The sequence below is a fragment of the Trichosurus vulpecula genome, chromosome 2 (assembly GCF_011100635.1).
Source record: "Trichosurus vulpecula isolate mTriVul1 chromosome 2, mTriVul1.pri, whole genome shotgun sequence".
Lineage (NCBI taxonomy): Eukaryota > Metazoa > Chordata > Mammalia > Diprotodontia > Phalangeridae > Trichosurus > Trichosurus vulpecula.
In genome coordinates this window covers 225,749,214-225,765,410 of record NC_050574.1, presented here as the reverse complement: position 1 = coordinate 225,765,410, position 16,197 = coordinate 225,749,214, and the positions used below count along the sequence as shown (strand labels likewise).

The 16,197-nt window shown below is 36.9% G+C and overlaps 1 protein-coding gene across 2 annotated transcripts in view; it reads left to right on the top strand.

Moving 5' to 3' along the window:
• Window positions 1-16,197, top strand: part of SLC25A12 (solute carrier family 25 member 12) — a 121,718-nt gene that overhangs the window by 30,912 nt on the left and 74,609 nt on the right. Inside the window, exons 1-3 of one of the 2 annotated variants that reach the window (XM_036746649.1) lie at window positions 5,495-5,567; window positions 9,280-9,419; window positions 13,314-13,460. In XM_036746649.1, the coding sequence (XP_036602544.1) occupies window positions 5,516-5,567; window positions 9,280-9,419; window positions 13,314-13,460 (339 nt within the window). In that variant the 5' untranslated portion in view covers window positions 5,495-5,515. Of the gene's footprint in view, window positions 1-5,494; window positions 5,568-9,279; window positions 9,420-13,313; window positions 13,461-16,197 lie in introns of those variants that run through there. The other variant, XM_036746647.1, reaches the window with a different exon arrangement.

Here is a 16,197-nt window from a genome sequence, read left to right as displayed (position 1 = left end):
AAGAAAGAAAGAAAGAAAGAAAGAAAAGAAAGAGAGGGAGAGAGAGAAAGAAAGAAAAATGTCTCTTAAGGACTAGGTAGCGAGGTTGGTCCAGTCTTTAACTCCAATACCTACCAGTGGATATAGATTGCTGTGTATTTAGGACCTCAGTCATTAAGTACAATGCTAATTTCCTAAAAGGATTTATACAGATAAAATAGAAAATCTATTTTCTTTTCTTCAAAGCATTAGACTGTTGCAAAAGATTAAGGAATCCAGGAATGTAATTACTCCAGCTCATTGAATCACTGACACTTTCACATTCCTAAAATAGGTGCTACAAAATTTTCTTGTTCTGGGCCAGCCTGGGCAAAATTCTTTATGAAATAGAGCATGAACTGCCTGGAGTAATCCTCCCCATTCTTTAAGGGATTTCTGGGTAAGAAGTTCAGGACTTTTCTGTAGCATCACTAGAGAACTGTTACTTTGCTATTTGAAAAGAGAAGAATGGGGTATGGAGTGAGGGAGTGAATTAAGGTTTAATTAGCCCTCTGTACACCCAGATTTTAGCTTTTTGTCTTAAAAGTAAGACCAACATAAAATAATTGTTATTCTTTGTTGGATATAGAAATTGATTTTATTCCCTCAGTAGGAATACATGATTTCTCAGCATACAAGCCAGGATAAAGACTTGTAACAATGTGTCAGCATTTAAAAAAATTGAATATCTGCATAGTTACAAAGATTGGCATGTGTATAGTATAAAGAGTAGCTGGGTTTTTTTTCCTAATGGACTGTGAAGTATGGTACCTCAGTGGTTTCATGCAACAGAATAAAATTGTTCAATAAAGATAAATGAATTTATTTTCTTGAATTTGTAGCTCCTTATTTGTTGTGGCTTTGGCACCATTTTTTAAAAGGATAATGACGCCATTCCTGAGCCACATATGGAAAATATCTATTGTGGTATTTTATCAATTAAAAAAAAAATCGAATCATTCTTCTCATGATAAGCACAAAGTTAATTTGCCCTTGGTTCTGGAGGTTTACTATCACCATAAGAAGGGTGGGAAAGCATAGGTAACTTGGGAGAGGGCCACTGAGCGTGGTTGGTAAGCCTATAATTGTACATTTTGCCTTGTCCCTAAATGTTCTTTCTCTTAAGCTAGTTGGATTTTGTGTATATCAAAGATCTTTCTTGACAAATAAATATGGAAAATTAAGATCAGTAATCTGAGAATATCCCATGCCTCTTAGAGACACATTTTTTCTTTTGCTTTGTAGCCTTTGTGGCCTTTCTGTCTCATGAAAAATATTAACTTGCTTTAGGAACAACTTTCTCCTGAGCTAGTAAAAATCACAAACAAACCTTTACCCACTGTCCACTCAGCCTTGAACCTGCACGCATTAATAATGCCGCATTTTCTGTCTTTTCCTCTGTAGGTATCACATAAAATCGAGTGTTCCAGCAAGTCTGGAACAATAGTGCCTCAAAAGTGGTTGGAACAATACTTCAGAATTATTGAGAGGGACCTCTGTTTAAACCATTTGCCTCTCATTTAGGTATTAGAATTCCTGAAAACCTGTGCAAGATTGTCTTCTTTCACCCTTTGCATCCTGGCATTATGGTTCTTTGTTTCTTTTGCCACCCATCTTATTGTTTCTCTCAACCTTCCATTTGAAAAACAAAGCACTTGAGTCAGTTGATCCCAGCAGGCTCTTAACACAGGCCCAAGAAATTGCCACAGCTCAAATGATTAGATTTATAACCAGTGGAGGAAACAGCTGAGCAGTTTCTTGATGCCAATTCAGTTTCACAAATATTTATTGAGTGGTTACTAGGTGTGAGGCACTATTTTAGGGGCTTGTGATTTATGACTGCAATTCTTGCATCTTCCCGCAAAGGGCCTCATTTTAAAATTTAATACATCCCCTCAAACTATAATACGGCACAGTATGCCTAGCTATTCTTTCCTGTGCTTCTAATTTTAACAGAGTAAGATTTAAAAGTAAGGATTAAAATTAAATTGAATCCAAATGTAGTATCTGTAGCTCCTGGCAGAGAGAGAAAGCACTTAAGCATTTTGGATTGTGCAGTGCATACTGTTACCCCTGTGGCATCCTAATTTTCTTTTCATGTTTAGGTCTCATGATTGTGGAATGGGAGGATTCTTAGGGAATACGGGGTGAAGATAGTTGTGTCTTGCTATATTGTGACCCTGGTTCCAACACAATTATTTGATCTTACTGGCCAATAACTTGATATTATTGGTGCTGATATCTTTGTGTGCTACCATTTCCTAGATTCATTCCGTGTTTCCCTGCTTTATACACACAAAACAAAACATTTTAATGATCTTAAGTACATGAAAATGTCAGCTTAAAAGTGTAATAAGAGGTACTGTAAGAGAGAATTTTAAATTTGATTCCTTGAAGCAACATCATTTTTATCACAAATTCGAATTTAAAGTTTAATATTACAAATTGTGACAAATACACAGATATTTTCATTGAGTTAGTAAGCTTTCTGAGAACTGATGCTTTCCAATAATGCTTAATATTACAAAGTTCATATACAATAGAAAAATTTAGATCACTAATTCTCAAAGTATGATCTTGGTATTGTCAGGGGTCCCAGAGTCTTTTTTTTGGGGGGGGGGTCTATGAGGCCAAAACTATTTTCATGATATTAAGTTATTTTAATTTCTAACATGGTTGACATCAGTAGAGATAACCTATATAAAAACTCTTTGGGAAGGGGAGTGGTCCTCAATGATTTTTTAACTATAAAGGAGTCCAGAGGCCAAAAAGTCTGAGAACTGATTTAGATATTTGCTTGTACTTGGTTGTAAGGAGATTTTTCATCTTTGTTTCACATTTATTTTACTGAAGGGAATAACAGTCAGATAGCCAGTAGGCAGTTATTAAGCATGTATTATGTGCCAGGCACTGTGGTAAGTGCTGAGGATACAAACAAAGGTAAAAGTATTATACTTATCCATCATGCACATGTTTATATCTGAGGACATTTTAAACCCAACTGAATCCTACCACAATTAATACAGTCAGTTTTATAGGCTGGCACTTGCTCATACAGCTTATTTCTCTCTCTCTCTCTCTCTCTCTTTTTTGTTTGTGGGAGAGATAGAGGATATAGGTCAGGGGTAGAGAGGGAGAATGAAGAGCGGAATAGGATAGGAGAAACTCTTTGGTCATTGCTACCTCACCTTGATAATGATTGCATTACATAACTGTACTTGGGCACTTGGTTTTCATCTATCTGTATTCTTAAAAAAAATAGATCTGCCTTAATACATAAATATAATTATTGTGTATGTAAGACATATGTACCTTGGCCGGTATGCATATAAATAGTTGTGTTTGTATATACATTACACAGAGTTGGCTAAGCTGTACTAGCTTTTTATAGCCTTTGTTCTCATTTGATACACCAGACTTTTGAGCCAAAATATTGAGTTATTATTTTTTAAAAAAACCCACAACACAACCCATACTTTTATCACTGCCCACTTATTGGGGTCTGGGTCTGTATAGTACTTGGGGGAGGTGTACTTGCATTGCTAGAGGTGCTCACCTTTGGGGGAGAGGCCTTACAAAGAAGTCTTTTTGGTCTATTTATGACTATTTCCTAGAGTAGCACAAGATTCCGTGGACTTCTTAAGTGTGAATGTGATATGTGAATGTGGTAATGATTTCATTGTTTCTCCTTGATATGTTCCCTCAACAAAACTTCTAACATTGCAAGCTGCGTATAACTGCTTGATGGCTTTTATAACTCCTGTCCTTCTAGTAGCCTGAGCGCTTGCCCACTGAGTTTGCTAGGCAATGCATGACAGTTTGTTGTATAACTCACATCAAAACTATCTACTTCTGCTCAGTAGAATTGATTGACATGCCCTGGACTAGCAACTATGCTATATGGTGCAATAGTTATCAATAATGGATTTAGCCAAAATGTGTATCGCCTCAACAGTGAAGCATTCATAACTGAAGTCCTACCTATTTACTAATAAGATGAATGCAAGACATTTTGAAAGTGCTACATTCTCTCTGTAAATTTTCATCCACAGAAAATATTTTAATTCCAAAGAGCTGGGGGTTTTACACAGGAAGTTTTTGGAGAATTTTAGTTATTTGCAAATATTCTCTTTGAGAGAACTCTCCAAATGATCTCTTTGGAAGAAAACATCCTCTCCCCTGAAAGTAGCGTTCTCTAGAAATAGGGGCTCCATTTGGTCATTACTTTGTGGTTTAGGGTACAGTAGCTTAAAATGCAATTTTGAGTTTTCTTTTTCACTTCTGCCTGGCTAGAAAGCTTTGCCTTTTTCCCCAGTGGGAAGACCTGAGTGAGGCAGATTAGGCAGATAACTATTATATATCTGCAGTTTCCATGAAGGGTCTGGTAGGATGAAGCATATATCTTATAACTCAGCAGCTACACCTCTAATGAGTAGAACCAAAAATTCTGACCTGGAAGAATGCATAGTTCTGACAGGAACTGAGTCATTGACTAAACATGGGAAAAAGCAAAGGGTATGATATGATGGAATGCCTTTCTTTTGAAGCACCACATGAGCATACCTATGATACCATTCAAGGAGAGATATAGAATTTCTTCTTGGTGGCCTTTAACCATTCCTGAGTGGGCCATATATAATCCTCAAAGCTTGGTCCTATAGTAGCTTGAAATTTGAGGCAAAGGGGAATCTGGTATTATTTTCTTCTACTGGTGTTTTATGATAAAACATGTGTACTTGTTGAAGCATCTGGTTTCTACAGTGACAGATGTATTATCTCAGAGATGAAATGGCATATAGATTGGTTAGAGTTGAGAATGCTTTGCTGTCATTGACAAATCCTCACATGATTTCTTCCTTAAGGTAGGTAATGGGCAATTTAAAATGTCTCTTCTGTTTCCCTCACCCATGGAGACACAGAAGGTGGTAGTGATCTGTGCTAGCTGAACTAATGATGTCCTTGGGAGTAGACCTCAGGTATCTGATTGCTTAGGCTAGTGCTATGTCTTTCTGCCTCTATAAGTTCTAGGTTCCCACCCCACCAGCCTCTTTTTCCTCAACCATTAAATTCCTGAAAATCTAGGTTCCATAAGTCTCATCATTTCTTTTTTCTAGTTGTATCCAAGGATATTCAATATATTCTTACATATGTGGAAGTTCTCAAAAGGCCTTTTTAAGATGCTCAAGGTGGAACTCAGCTATTCAGATAATACATATATACACATGTGTATATGTGTATGTATGTATATGTATATACATGTATATACATATTATATATTTTTTTTTCTGAAAGTAAAAAAAAAAACTGTTTGGTCTCTAGCCTATAATCTCATAGCCATGGCTGCTGGGCTGAAATCCTTGGAATAAACATGACTTCGGACATCTCGTTCTTTGGGCTGATGGTAGGTGGGTTGTGTCACAGGGCTGATGGCTTGTATACCTACAGGAGGAGTTCTCTGGCCACAGCGTTGGTACAGCAGCTCCTTCCAGGCTCATTCATGGAGCAGGCATGGTGGCAGTCTTGGAGAAGAGTGCCAGCCCCGGTCAGAGGTAATTTTGTACTGCAGAAAGGTGAACAAGATTAGTAGGAGGCTCCTGTAAGGAAAAAAGGGGTGGGATGAGGGTGGATGATATGGGGGATAGCAGTTGGGCTGATGGGGAAATTGGAAACCGCCATTAAAATACATTTACATCATATGTGCTATAATATACTTTATCATGTAATCAAATATTGCATTAGTCATACGTGACTAACACAGCTCAAAACACTAATGCTCTGCCTGTGGAAATTTTCTCCAAAACAGTTTTTCCTGGTCTCTACCCCTTTTCCCCTCCTGCCGAATCAATGTGCTGCCTCTCATACCATCAGAGAGAGCATTGTTCTATCTCACTTATGTGTTTGGCTCGATTGTCCAATTCAAAGGAAACTGTACATAGTATTTCTTAAGCCAAATTCTGCAGGAAGTGAGAGGTTGGTTTATTGATAGTGTTGTGTCAGAAAGTTTTAGCATTTCTCTTTCCTGCTTATTTATATTGATTCCTGCTCCTATTAACAATGTCAGCCTATTATTAAAAAACAAACAGACAAAAAAACAACCCACTACTTCAACCCATGGTCTTCAAGACTTAATCATGGGATGTTGATCATCATATCACTTACATTTAGTCCAGAACTATGGTCACTTGAAACAGCACTACAGGTAGTGACCACTCAGACTCTTGTTTGTCCCTGGAAAGACGGGATTCTCTCTTAGAAAAACCTTGCTGTGCTCTTTTAGTCAGTTGCATTGGATGTATTTGAGATTATTGGTGTTCCCTTTCATGTCACACAGGATCTAATAAAACTGGATAAGATAAGAAGAAAGCCAGCTGCTTGAGATAATGCATCACAGGATTGTAATCCGGTCAAGAAAAGAAAGGGGGGAGACACACACACACACACACACACACACACACACACACACACGCTGCCACCTGTGAATTATTCCCCAATTCTGGAGCCTTTGTATGGTTTTCATAAGAGGATCCTGGTAATGGTTAAGTGATGAATAAGAGTTAGACTTTTAAGCCACCAATCAGATAAATGATTCACAATCCACTAATTAATTCTGTAGTGCATCTTTAATCAACCTTATATTAAGCATGTATTAGGAAATCTGCAGTAGGGAAAAATTGGTTAGAAAAAAGAAAAATTATCTTACGTGGCCAAGTAGGTAAAAAACTGTTACTCAGCCCCAGCAACAGTAATTGGATACTATAAAGACAACCCTTTAAAAGATTTTTGGGGTAGTCGACAGACCACATTCTACTCTGATGAGCATAGTAGAACCTTATACTGAGCACTCAAACCTATAAGGTACCTTGGAGAAGTAAGAAACAGTCAAACAAAATCCATTATAGATGACGTTCCTATATCTGGAAACACATAACTATGAGAGCTCTCCAAAGGTGAAAGTGTTGAACTAGGTTGTTTTGTGCTATTAAAGCCATCACTTTAGAATACAGTTGGTATATTTTATTTCAAAGACATTTTAAGAATTTGCTAGCAATAGCTGGAGAGTTTATAAAAATAATATTTCTAATTACCTAGCACTTTCTAATTAGCTTTCTCCTGCCAACAATTAATTTTTAAGTCTCCATTGAAGCTGAAATTCTGCCTTATAAATTATATCTTTGGGGAGGGGAATAAATCAAATTTGTTTTACTGGACCATTAGAATGTCTTGAGCTGATAGCTTTCTGTATCCACGACTGCCAACTTACCTCTTTAATATCCAGTTTCTCCTCTGAGAGTCTGAAATGTTGTAGTTCTATAAAAGAGAGTCTGCTTTATCCCATAGTTTAGTGAAAATTGAGTGTAGGTAACAAATACACACTTTATAAACCAGTAACTGAGGTTTCTAGAAATTGTTTCTTTAAATATTCCCCATTCAAATTCTTTGGCTATATAATAATTCATCTTAACATTTTGTTGTTTAATCATTTAACAGCAGCCCTTTTTGTTTCTCATCAATTCCTTCATGTTCTTTACTCCAGAACATTTGTCTTCAGACATCAAAATGAATTAATCATGAGAACAGAACTAATCCACTTGGAAGTTCCATTGGCCCTGACAGCTTTTGTTTTGGTCTGCTAAAATATTTCTAACCCTCATGGTTTGCAAGAGGTCTTTTAATTTTATTTAACTTAACTAGCTGAGTTATGATGTGCTTCGAAGTAGAAATTTAATAGAGTTCTAGATTTAAGGATAATCTTTTTATGTTAGTGGCTAGGGTTCCAAGTTACTCTTGGGTTTAGACTTTGCTTTTAGAGATCGTAACCCTATTCCTGATTAAGGGCAATGAAAATCAATGTGAAGTAATTCTAGAAATCAAAATCTTGCAAACTGTCAGGGCAAGAAATGAATATTGCGTTCCATTAGATAAAGAGAGAGAAAGAATCCCATCTCCCCAGTGACATCCAATGCTCTCTTCTAACCTTGCCAATTGCTGTGACTTAGTTCAAGACTGGTTATATTAAGTCAATACCAAGAGGATTTCCAGTTCAGGATTCTACTAGTAACTCTTCTGCTTTAATCAGGAAAGAGGAGGTAGTCAAGGTATACATTGAAGGCAGTCTGTACAGCCATTAACAAACCCAAAGATCATCTTAGTCAAGTCAGCAGAGGTTATTGGGGGGAGCCGGAAACAGTATAAGTTGGCTGAGGAAATAAAATAGGTCTGTATCTGATGATTCTTCACTACAATAGGTAGTTATTGGTAGTACCAGCCTTTCACAATAAAATTGACTTAAATTCGGAAATAATTTTGGTTCTTAAGATGTCAGTAAAACAGGCTTCCTGCTTTCTAAGCCTTGTTAATGACTGCTTTTTTGGGCATTAGTTTCTAAATTAGGATACCCAGTTTATTCTCATTAAAGTATCTGTCAATTGTGAATTGACTTTTATTGCAAATGTTGAACTGTGTAAGAAAGTTAATGACATTTTTTAGTGCATGAAGACAGGCCGTCAGAGTAGACTTAAGGGTTTTCGTTGTACAGTACACAGCTTGACTGGTTCCTGTCTAAGAGTAACTGTTCTGTGTTTAGTCCTTCTTTATTTAAAAGTGAATCACTAATTTCACTTATCTTAAAACATTTTAATAATTGAGACTAATAATCATGGCTTTTTATGGGAGTTTTGAAGCTTTGTGTCAAGGCCATATTTTTTTTTGACAATATCAGAAGCTTTTAATAAGGTGCTTGCTGCTGAGCTAATGATATGCTTTTGGTGGCATTCCTTATACCTATCTTCAATAGACATATTCAGGCTAGTGTGAATGTAATAATCAAGCCTCAATCAAACCATACTTAGTATGACAAATATTGCATTATACTGTAATTTAGGTATTCATGCCTCTGATAAAGGGCTTAATTCGACTCCTTGAGGAACGGGGAAAACACTATTGATTTTATACCTGAATGCAAAGTAGCAGCCATTTACTGTGCAAGATATAAATCTCTTCCTAATTAAAATTAAATCAAGAGAAATTAAGAATCTTGTGGCCTTACATGTAATAGTACACAATCTTAAGTGTAAAATTATATTCTGTAGCAATTGTGTTCCTGTGCATGTTTCTGAGAGGACAAAAAAAGTTTGCAGTTAATCTTAATAGAAGCGGATGATATTGACTTTTAAAACTTCTCTTGATTTTCTTCTGTAGGAACATTATGGTGAATTTTATTGTTTATTCTCAATGTAATTGACTTTTTTCTTCCCTCCCAAGAAAATGTCAAAGAAATTTTTGGACAGACAATTGTTCATCATCATATACCCTTTAACTGGGACTGTGAATTTATTCGCCTGCATTTTGGGCATAACAGGAAGAAACATCTTACCTACTCAGAATTTACTCAGTTCCTCCAGGTGAGATATTTCTTTTTATAACTAGAGTTAATAGAATATTTCTTGTTCTGAACTAAGATCATTCCAAGTCTCACTTTCACAATACAATAAGAATAAATGCATGTTCAAGTACACTTAGGCTTTAGATTTTGCTTTTGTTGTGTTTTTTAGTAAGAGTGAATGATTTCTCTAACCTTTCCTTTTCTTATTCTCACTCTCCCAACCATATCATTTGTAAACCCAACTGATTTTTCTTCTTTTTTTCCTTCTATTTGAGGGATGTGCCTTTTTGAACAGTGTTGTTTTTTTTTTTGGTTGGAAAGATCAAATGAGATGATGTATATAAAGGGTTTTGTAGAACTCAAAGTATTATTTCTATATGTCTGCTACTATTTTTAAAAAATCAAATGAGGGACACCTATATTGTGGACCTGTGGACTCCATAAGCTTGTGGATTCCATGAGTTCAGACCTGTAACAGCCTTTCATTTTGCTTCTAAGGTGGCAATGAATAGCCTCTCTAGCTCTAATGCCACCACAAAACTAAAGAAATGCTGATCACTAGATTTCATGGCACCAGCTGTGTGACTACAGTCAATTCACTTACCTTCTCTGAGGATTCTCTATTGTTACCAATGCTCTTGCTAAAGCCCGGGCATAAAAGACTGGGAAAGGTGATGAAATTGAGTGATTTAGCAAGAAATATGGGGACAGTGGAAAAGGGGACATGATATTATCACAATCAGTGAGTAAACCAATGGATCCATGAGGCAGGAAGATGGCAACTGTTGTCAGTAATCCTGACAGGAGCACTATCACCTCTTCCCCTCTGACATTGCCTTTAGCTGACTAATGAAAAAAGAACTATCTTGGCTTCTGGCCTAATGTTCCTAAGTTGGCTCTTATACCACAGAACTGACCATGTTAATATGACGAAGAATTACACAACCAAGTGAAACCTTTGTAGTGAGGCAGTGCACCTGTGGGAAGTTTGGTTAGCTGTATAATATTATCGTTTTGTTGTGTTCCTCCTCAGTCCTGTTTGTCCCTGGGGAGAGTCTTATATAGTGGAGGTCTTGAGGTATAACAGATACTAAGGAGGTGATCTATGACAGCTATGACCTTAGTAGCACTTTCTCAGCTCTTCTCTATTCTCTTGGGCATACCCATGTAAGAGGTTATGGTATACCAGCAGTAAAAGATAAAAGATAATGGATCTTGATGAGGAACTAAGGCCAAACATCATCCCAGGTGGGCATCTTCTGGTCCTCCTCCATGACTACCACCATCACCACCAACACCATCACCAAAAGCTACCTATTTTCTCCTATTCTTTTTATTTCCCTTCCTTCACCTGTAGCAACCATTACCCTCAACTCCCAATACTGGTTTCTACGTTAGTGAGGTTCTCTGCCATCTATCTCTTCTCTTCTAGTCTGTTTCCTCAACAAAGGAGGTAGGTGAACACCTCAGAGTCTATTACTATTTGCCCAAACCTTTCTCCTTTCTCCTTCCTTCAAGTTTGGGAGGGGAACATTTTTCTTTTTCTGAGGTTAGGTTTTGGGGTTGTATTGTAGTATAGTCCTGACAATTCCCATTTCCTCATTAATGTACCCTGCCCACTTGATGGTATTCACCAAAGAAATGGATCTGAATATTTTTGACCATTTAAAAGCTCTTTTTAATCAGATGTTTAATAAATTTATCTAACTCCTAAATCTTTGACATACTTGCCACTGACTGTCTCATGAAATCCTAAAGCAGGGGTGGGGAATCCATGGCCTCAAGGTCACATGTGGTCCTCTAAGTCCTCAAGTGTGGCCCTTTGACTGAATCCAAACCGCCCCTGTAAAGCATAGGCAGTGAGAATTGGGGGGGGGGGGCGCGGGGAGAGGAAGGAGAAAGAATAAAAAAAGGAGAGAAAAAATAGGGTGGAAGATATATATGATCAGGAAATGTCAAGTGCCACTCATCCCCTCTTTATGCAATAGGTACATATGTACTCCCAGCATTTTAAAGTGTTAGGTGTATTACCTCGATTTTCTCTGAGTTTTCCAAAATGTTTTCACAGCAACACTTTATAAAATATGTTATGTTGATGATTTTTGTTGTCATTCAGTTTCCTAGTATAGCTGCTCCATTGAATCTAGTTAAGCCAGATCAACTAATAAAGTATCCATGTCTAAAGGTGTATGTAATATTCTGAACCTGTAGTCGTCCACCTTTTAATGAGAGGAAAGATGTGGGTTTCCTTTCTCTTCTCTGAAATCAAGATCGTTCATTTTAATTCATCTGAGTTCAGCTGCCTTTTCGTGTTATTTCCATTTACATAATTGTAGTCATTGTGTATATTGTTCTCTTGCTTCACAGCAAATGCTTTCTTTCAACCATCCAGTAGGACCAAGTGTCGGCTAAGACTCCTTCATTTTCTAGAGGCTGCTGGGGGGGAAATGACTGGAGTAGAGTGGGGGAAGTGAAGACTGCAAATGCATGCAGGTGGTTTATTCTGTACTGTCATTTGCAATGAGTCCATATGGCTTATTGTTTGGGTTTTCAGTTTCCTGCACTAAATGCTGTTTTGCACATGACAAGCAAATCCAAACATGCCTTAATGTTGAAATTTTTTTTTCTCAGTTTTTACAAATAGATCAGCTTTTTTTTCTTTAAGGAATGTCTGGGGACAAATATCAGCATTCTGAACTATCACTCCCAACTTAATGGCTTGAGTAGCTAGGAAGATAGTAAATTCTTGGGAGTAAAAGAAAGAAAATGAGAAATAAATTAGTAATAAGGGCGAGATTTCTGTAAAGATCTACTTTAAGTACCTCCATCCATCCAGAATGGGTAGTGGTTGTTATTACTGTTAAGAATAATGATAATAGCGTATATTCATATGATACTCTGGGTTTGCTAATGACTCTTCTCAGTAACTGTTTTGTTGTATTTATTGAGACATTAATGAAAAGTACAATATTTTTATATTTAATGCGATGCATGCATATTTAGATATTGGCCACTATTTCCATGCAATTGCATGCAAACAATACCTAATTGCACTATTATTCTATTGTTCTAGTTCCTATGAATCATATTGTAGGCCAAAGAGGAAGGAACCATCTAAGTTGGTGTTTTGTATGATACCCAGGGCATTCATTATTGGTGGCTAGATCTTTATGTGGAACACTACTGATTTGTTATAAAGTTTAGCTGTAGAAAAGTTCAGAAAAATTACTGGTTATTACACTATTATTATTTATGACTCAGGCAAAACAAGATTACAGCTAAATATTAGAGATAAAAATTTTAAGATGGTTTTTAAGTCTGAAGTTCTAAAGGGTAAAGTAACTAGTTGCTGGCTTTTCTCATTGAGTTCATTTGAAATAAAAATTGTTTGAGAAATTACCTCTAATTCATTTAGCGAGAGGGAGAGAAGCTTTGATTGCAACATTTAACATTGGAAAGCCACAAATGAACCTAAACCATTATTTCGAGAAGTACTTGTGGATGACAAGGATACTTCCAAGGAGGTGAGAATAAATTACAACATAATTTTAAAGCTGAAATAAAGAGCTGAAAACATACTCAGTTTATTTTCAGTGCTGAATACTTTTCAAGTAAAATCTGAAGGTTCTTCTAATTTTTTTCCTTCTCTTTTCTACATGGCATTGCTCCGATTCATCATTTATCCTCTGGAATAATATGTAGAGCATTTTTTAAAATATGTAGTACATTTGCAAGAAAGCATGCCTCTTAGGAAAAAAAAATCAAAAGCTTTGTTGTAAATACAGTGCTGTTCATTGTTCATTTCTGTTGTCGGCTTGTGTCTGGAAAGAAACTCCCTTTTCTCCTGCAACATATGCTAATGACATGTACTTTAAGGCCAATTTAATGTTCTGTTTCTAATTATTTCTTATAGGAGCTGCAGCTGGAACATGCAAGGCAAGCCTTTGCCCTGAAAGATAAAAGCAAAAGTGGAGTGATCACTGGACTAGATTTCAATGACATTATGGTTACTATTCGGTCCCACATGCTCACTCCTTTTGTGGAAGAAAACTTGGTTTCAGTAAGTAAAAAGCAAGTACTTTGATTTTCTCAGGATGGAAATGTAGTTCAAGGGAATGTTTCCTCATCTACAACCTTAATTCTTTGCCTCTATCCCAGGTATTCTGATGAATAGTCTAGTCTGATTTCCAAGTGTAGCCTAGACCTGCTAAGCCCCTTAGGTCCAGATTTCCTTACATGGGAATTAAGGCTTGTGTATGTAGAGCAGTGGATAATCTATAAATATTGGATTATGTGTTAATTTCATGGATATAGGGGGAAAATATTGCTTTATGGAAGCATGTTGTTACAATGTTGATAAACATACCCTTTAACTGGGAAATAAAAGAAGATGAATTGCTAGAGCCTTTTTGCTACCAGACCCCTCCATCTCTAGATTATAAGCTCCTTAAAGGCGGGAACTGTCTTTCTTTTATTAATTGTATCTCCCAGTGATTAGCACAGTGCCTACCACATAGTAGAGGCTTAATGATGTTTATTGGATTGGATTGAATAAAGTACTTTGAATATTTTTGCTTTCCAAAAGCCATATAAATTTATTTGTAGGCATGACATGACCCTGATTAGCACTTAACTCTGGTCCTTTAAATCTCTTATAAAGTCACTGCCTTTGGATCCTGCATTCCTTTACCTCAGGCCACCTAACCCCTATTCATTTCAGTTCTTACAGAAGCAAAACTTGCTGAACAATAAGGGTGCGCTTTCTGCATTGCCAGTAAGGTTGTTTCAGCTACGGGGACTCTATTTAAAGCTAACATCTTGCTTTCACTCTTCTCCTTTTTTTCTTTCATTCAATCACTAAATATCTATTAAGTGGCTATTGTGGGCAAGGTCTTGTTCCATATTACATATTTACCATGGTAAATAAAATGTGGTCCCTTGCCCCCAGGGAGCTTATCCAGTAGGAGAGATCAGGTAGATATACAAATAACAAAATAAAATATAATATAAATAAGGTGATACATGGGTTCTAAGGATAGAGAAGGCTGGGAATGAGAGTGGTAGTATGGGGCATTAGAGCTGAATCTTAAATGGTGGGTAGAGTTGAAGGAATGACATGACAAAGACTTCAGAGTGGGAAATAATTGAATTTGATCTTAGTGTAGTAGACAGTGGAGAAACATTGATGTTTTTTGAATAGTGAATCAGAGAGAAGCATCAAAAACTGTTCTGGCAGTGCTGTGTAGAATGACTTAGAATTGTGGAATTAGCTAGTTAGGTTTATCGTAAGAGTCTATGTAAGAGGTAATAAGATAATATGAACTTCCAAAACTTTATCTCCTATTCCAACTCTTGGTTTGGGAGAAGCAAATATAGCTGTAGATTAGGGAGTCAAATTCTTTTTCTCAGTGGACCACATTCCTTACTTCTGCACTTCCTTTGGCAACCTCTACTTTACTAAACTTATTGAGGCCCAAATGTTGGAGCTCTGTTTCCAATACTTGCTAGTGTAGGGACAGTGTGTCTCCTTTATACCTTCATATAGCTTCTGTGGTCACAGCAGAAGATGTATTGAGTTAGGGAAGCCTACATTAATGTAGGCAGCAGCCTGGCATTGACCCTTCCCTCTATGTGCTATTTAACTATTTGGTATGACAAAAATGGCACCCGGTGCCCATCTATGGTCTAGACGTTGCTCATTATTCTGTTAAACTACCAAGCTCTGAAAAATAGCAAGTTAAATTATTCATGGATCAAGTTTTCCCCAAGTCTGGTTTTAAATGCAGAAATAGATTTAGACCATTTTCACATAAATTGCAAGTAGCTGAACATGTTAGATTTTCAGGCACTTCCTCTGAAGTGACCCTCCCTCACTTGTCTATTTTCTTGTGCATGCCTTATACATATGTGTACGCTTTTGATCACTGCTTGTTTTACATGGAGAGAGGCCAGTGAGCCCTTTTGTTGTTTCAGCTGAAGGTCATTATCTTTACTTTACACTGGGGTAGAAAGATCAACTCCTGTTCTTTTTCTCCAGTGAATTTGAACAGGATACGTGTCACTTCTTACATATTCTACACCATCCCCTCCCTTGTCCCCCAAAACAAAGAAAAAAGGGGGAGGGGAAGGCCCCCAAGGGAAGGATTTGATTCTTTGGGGCAAAGAAACACTTTTAGTAAGCAGTTCATTTAACTTCCAACTTGGTTGTGAATTAGAACTCTTTCAGATCCAGAGCTTGAAAGCTACTGGAACTTGTCACCCAGTCCCCTTTGGATCTAAGTCATTGAAGTCCTTTTGGTATATGACTGGTGCCTCAACTTAGTTTGAAGGGCTGGCCTCCAGTTTGGTCTGGGTGCACTTTTGGATAAGGTGGGAGACACTCGTTTTGCAGTTACATGTGCTTTTTTCTCTACACCACTAATTTCTGGGATCAAAACAATCACCCTAATGGCTTTGTAACTATCCTTTTGAATTTTGAATATTTGCTCCAAAAAGCAATTAATTTTGGTTTACATCCATTTTGTAATTCAGGCTTTTGTAAACCTGAAGTGGGTTTATGTAGGTAGGTTTAGGTGAAGTCATCTCCTTACCCAGCAAGAACAGTGAAGATTTTTCCTTCTCTGAGTCCAGAGGACATACTGTTGTTCTCTGTAGAGCCGAAGTAGAAAATTTGGCCAAATATTTCTCCCTGCCAATTAAAAATTTTTTTGTACCTATACTTAACAGTATTATTAATTTACCTATAGCAGGGCAAAGAACAGTGAATTTGAAGTCAGCATCTGAGTTTGAATCCTGGT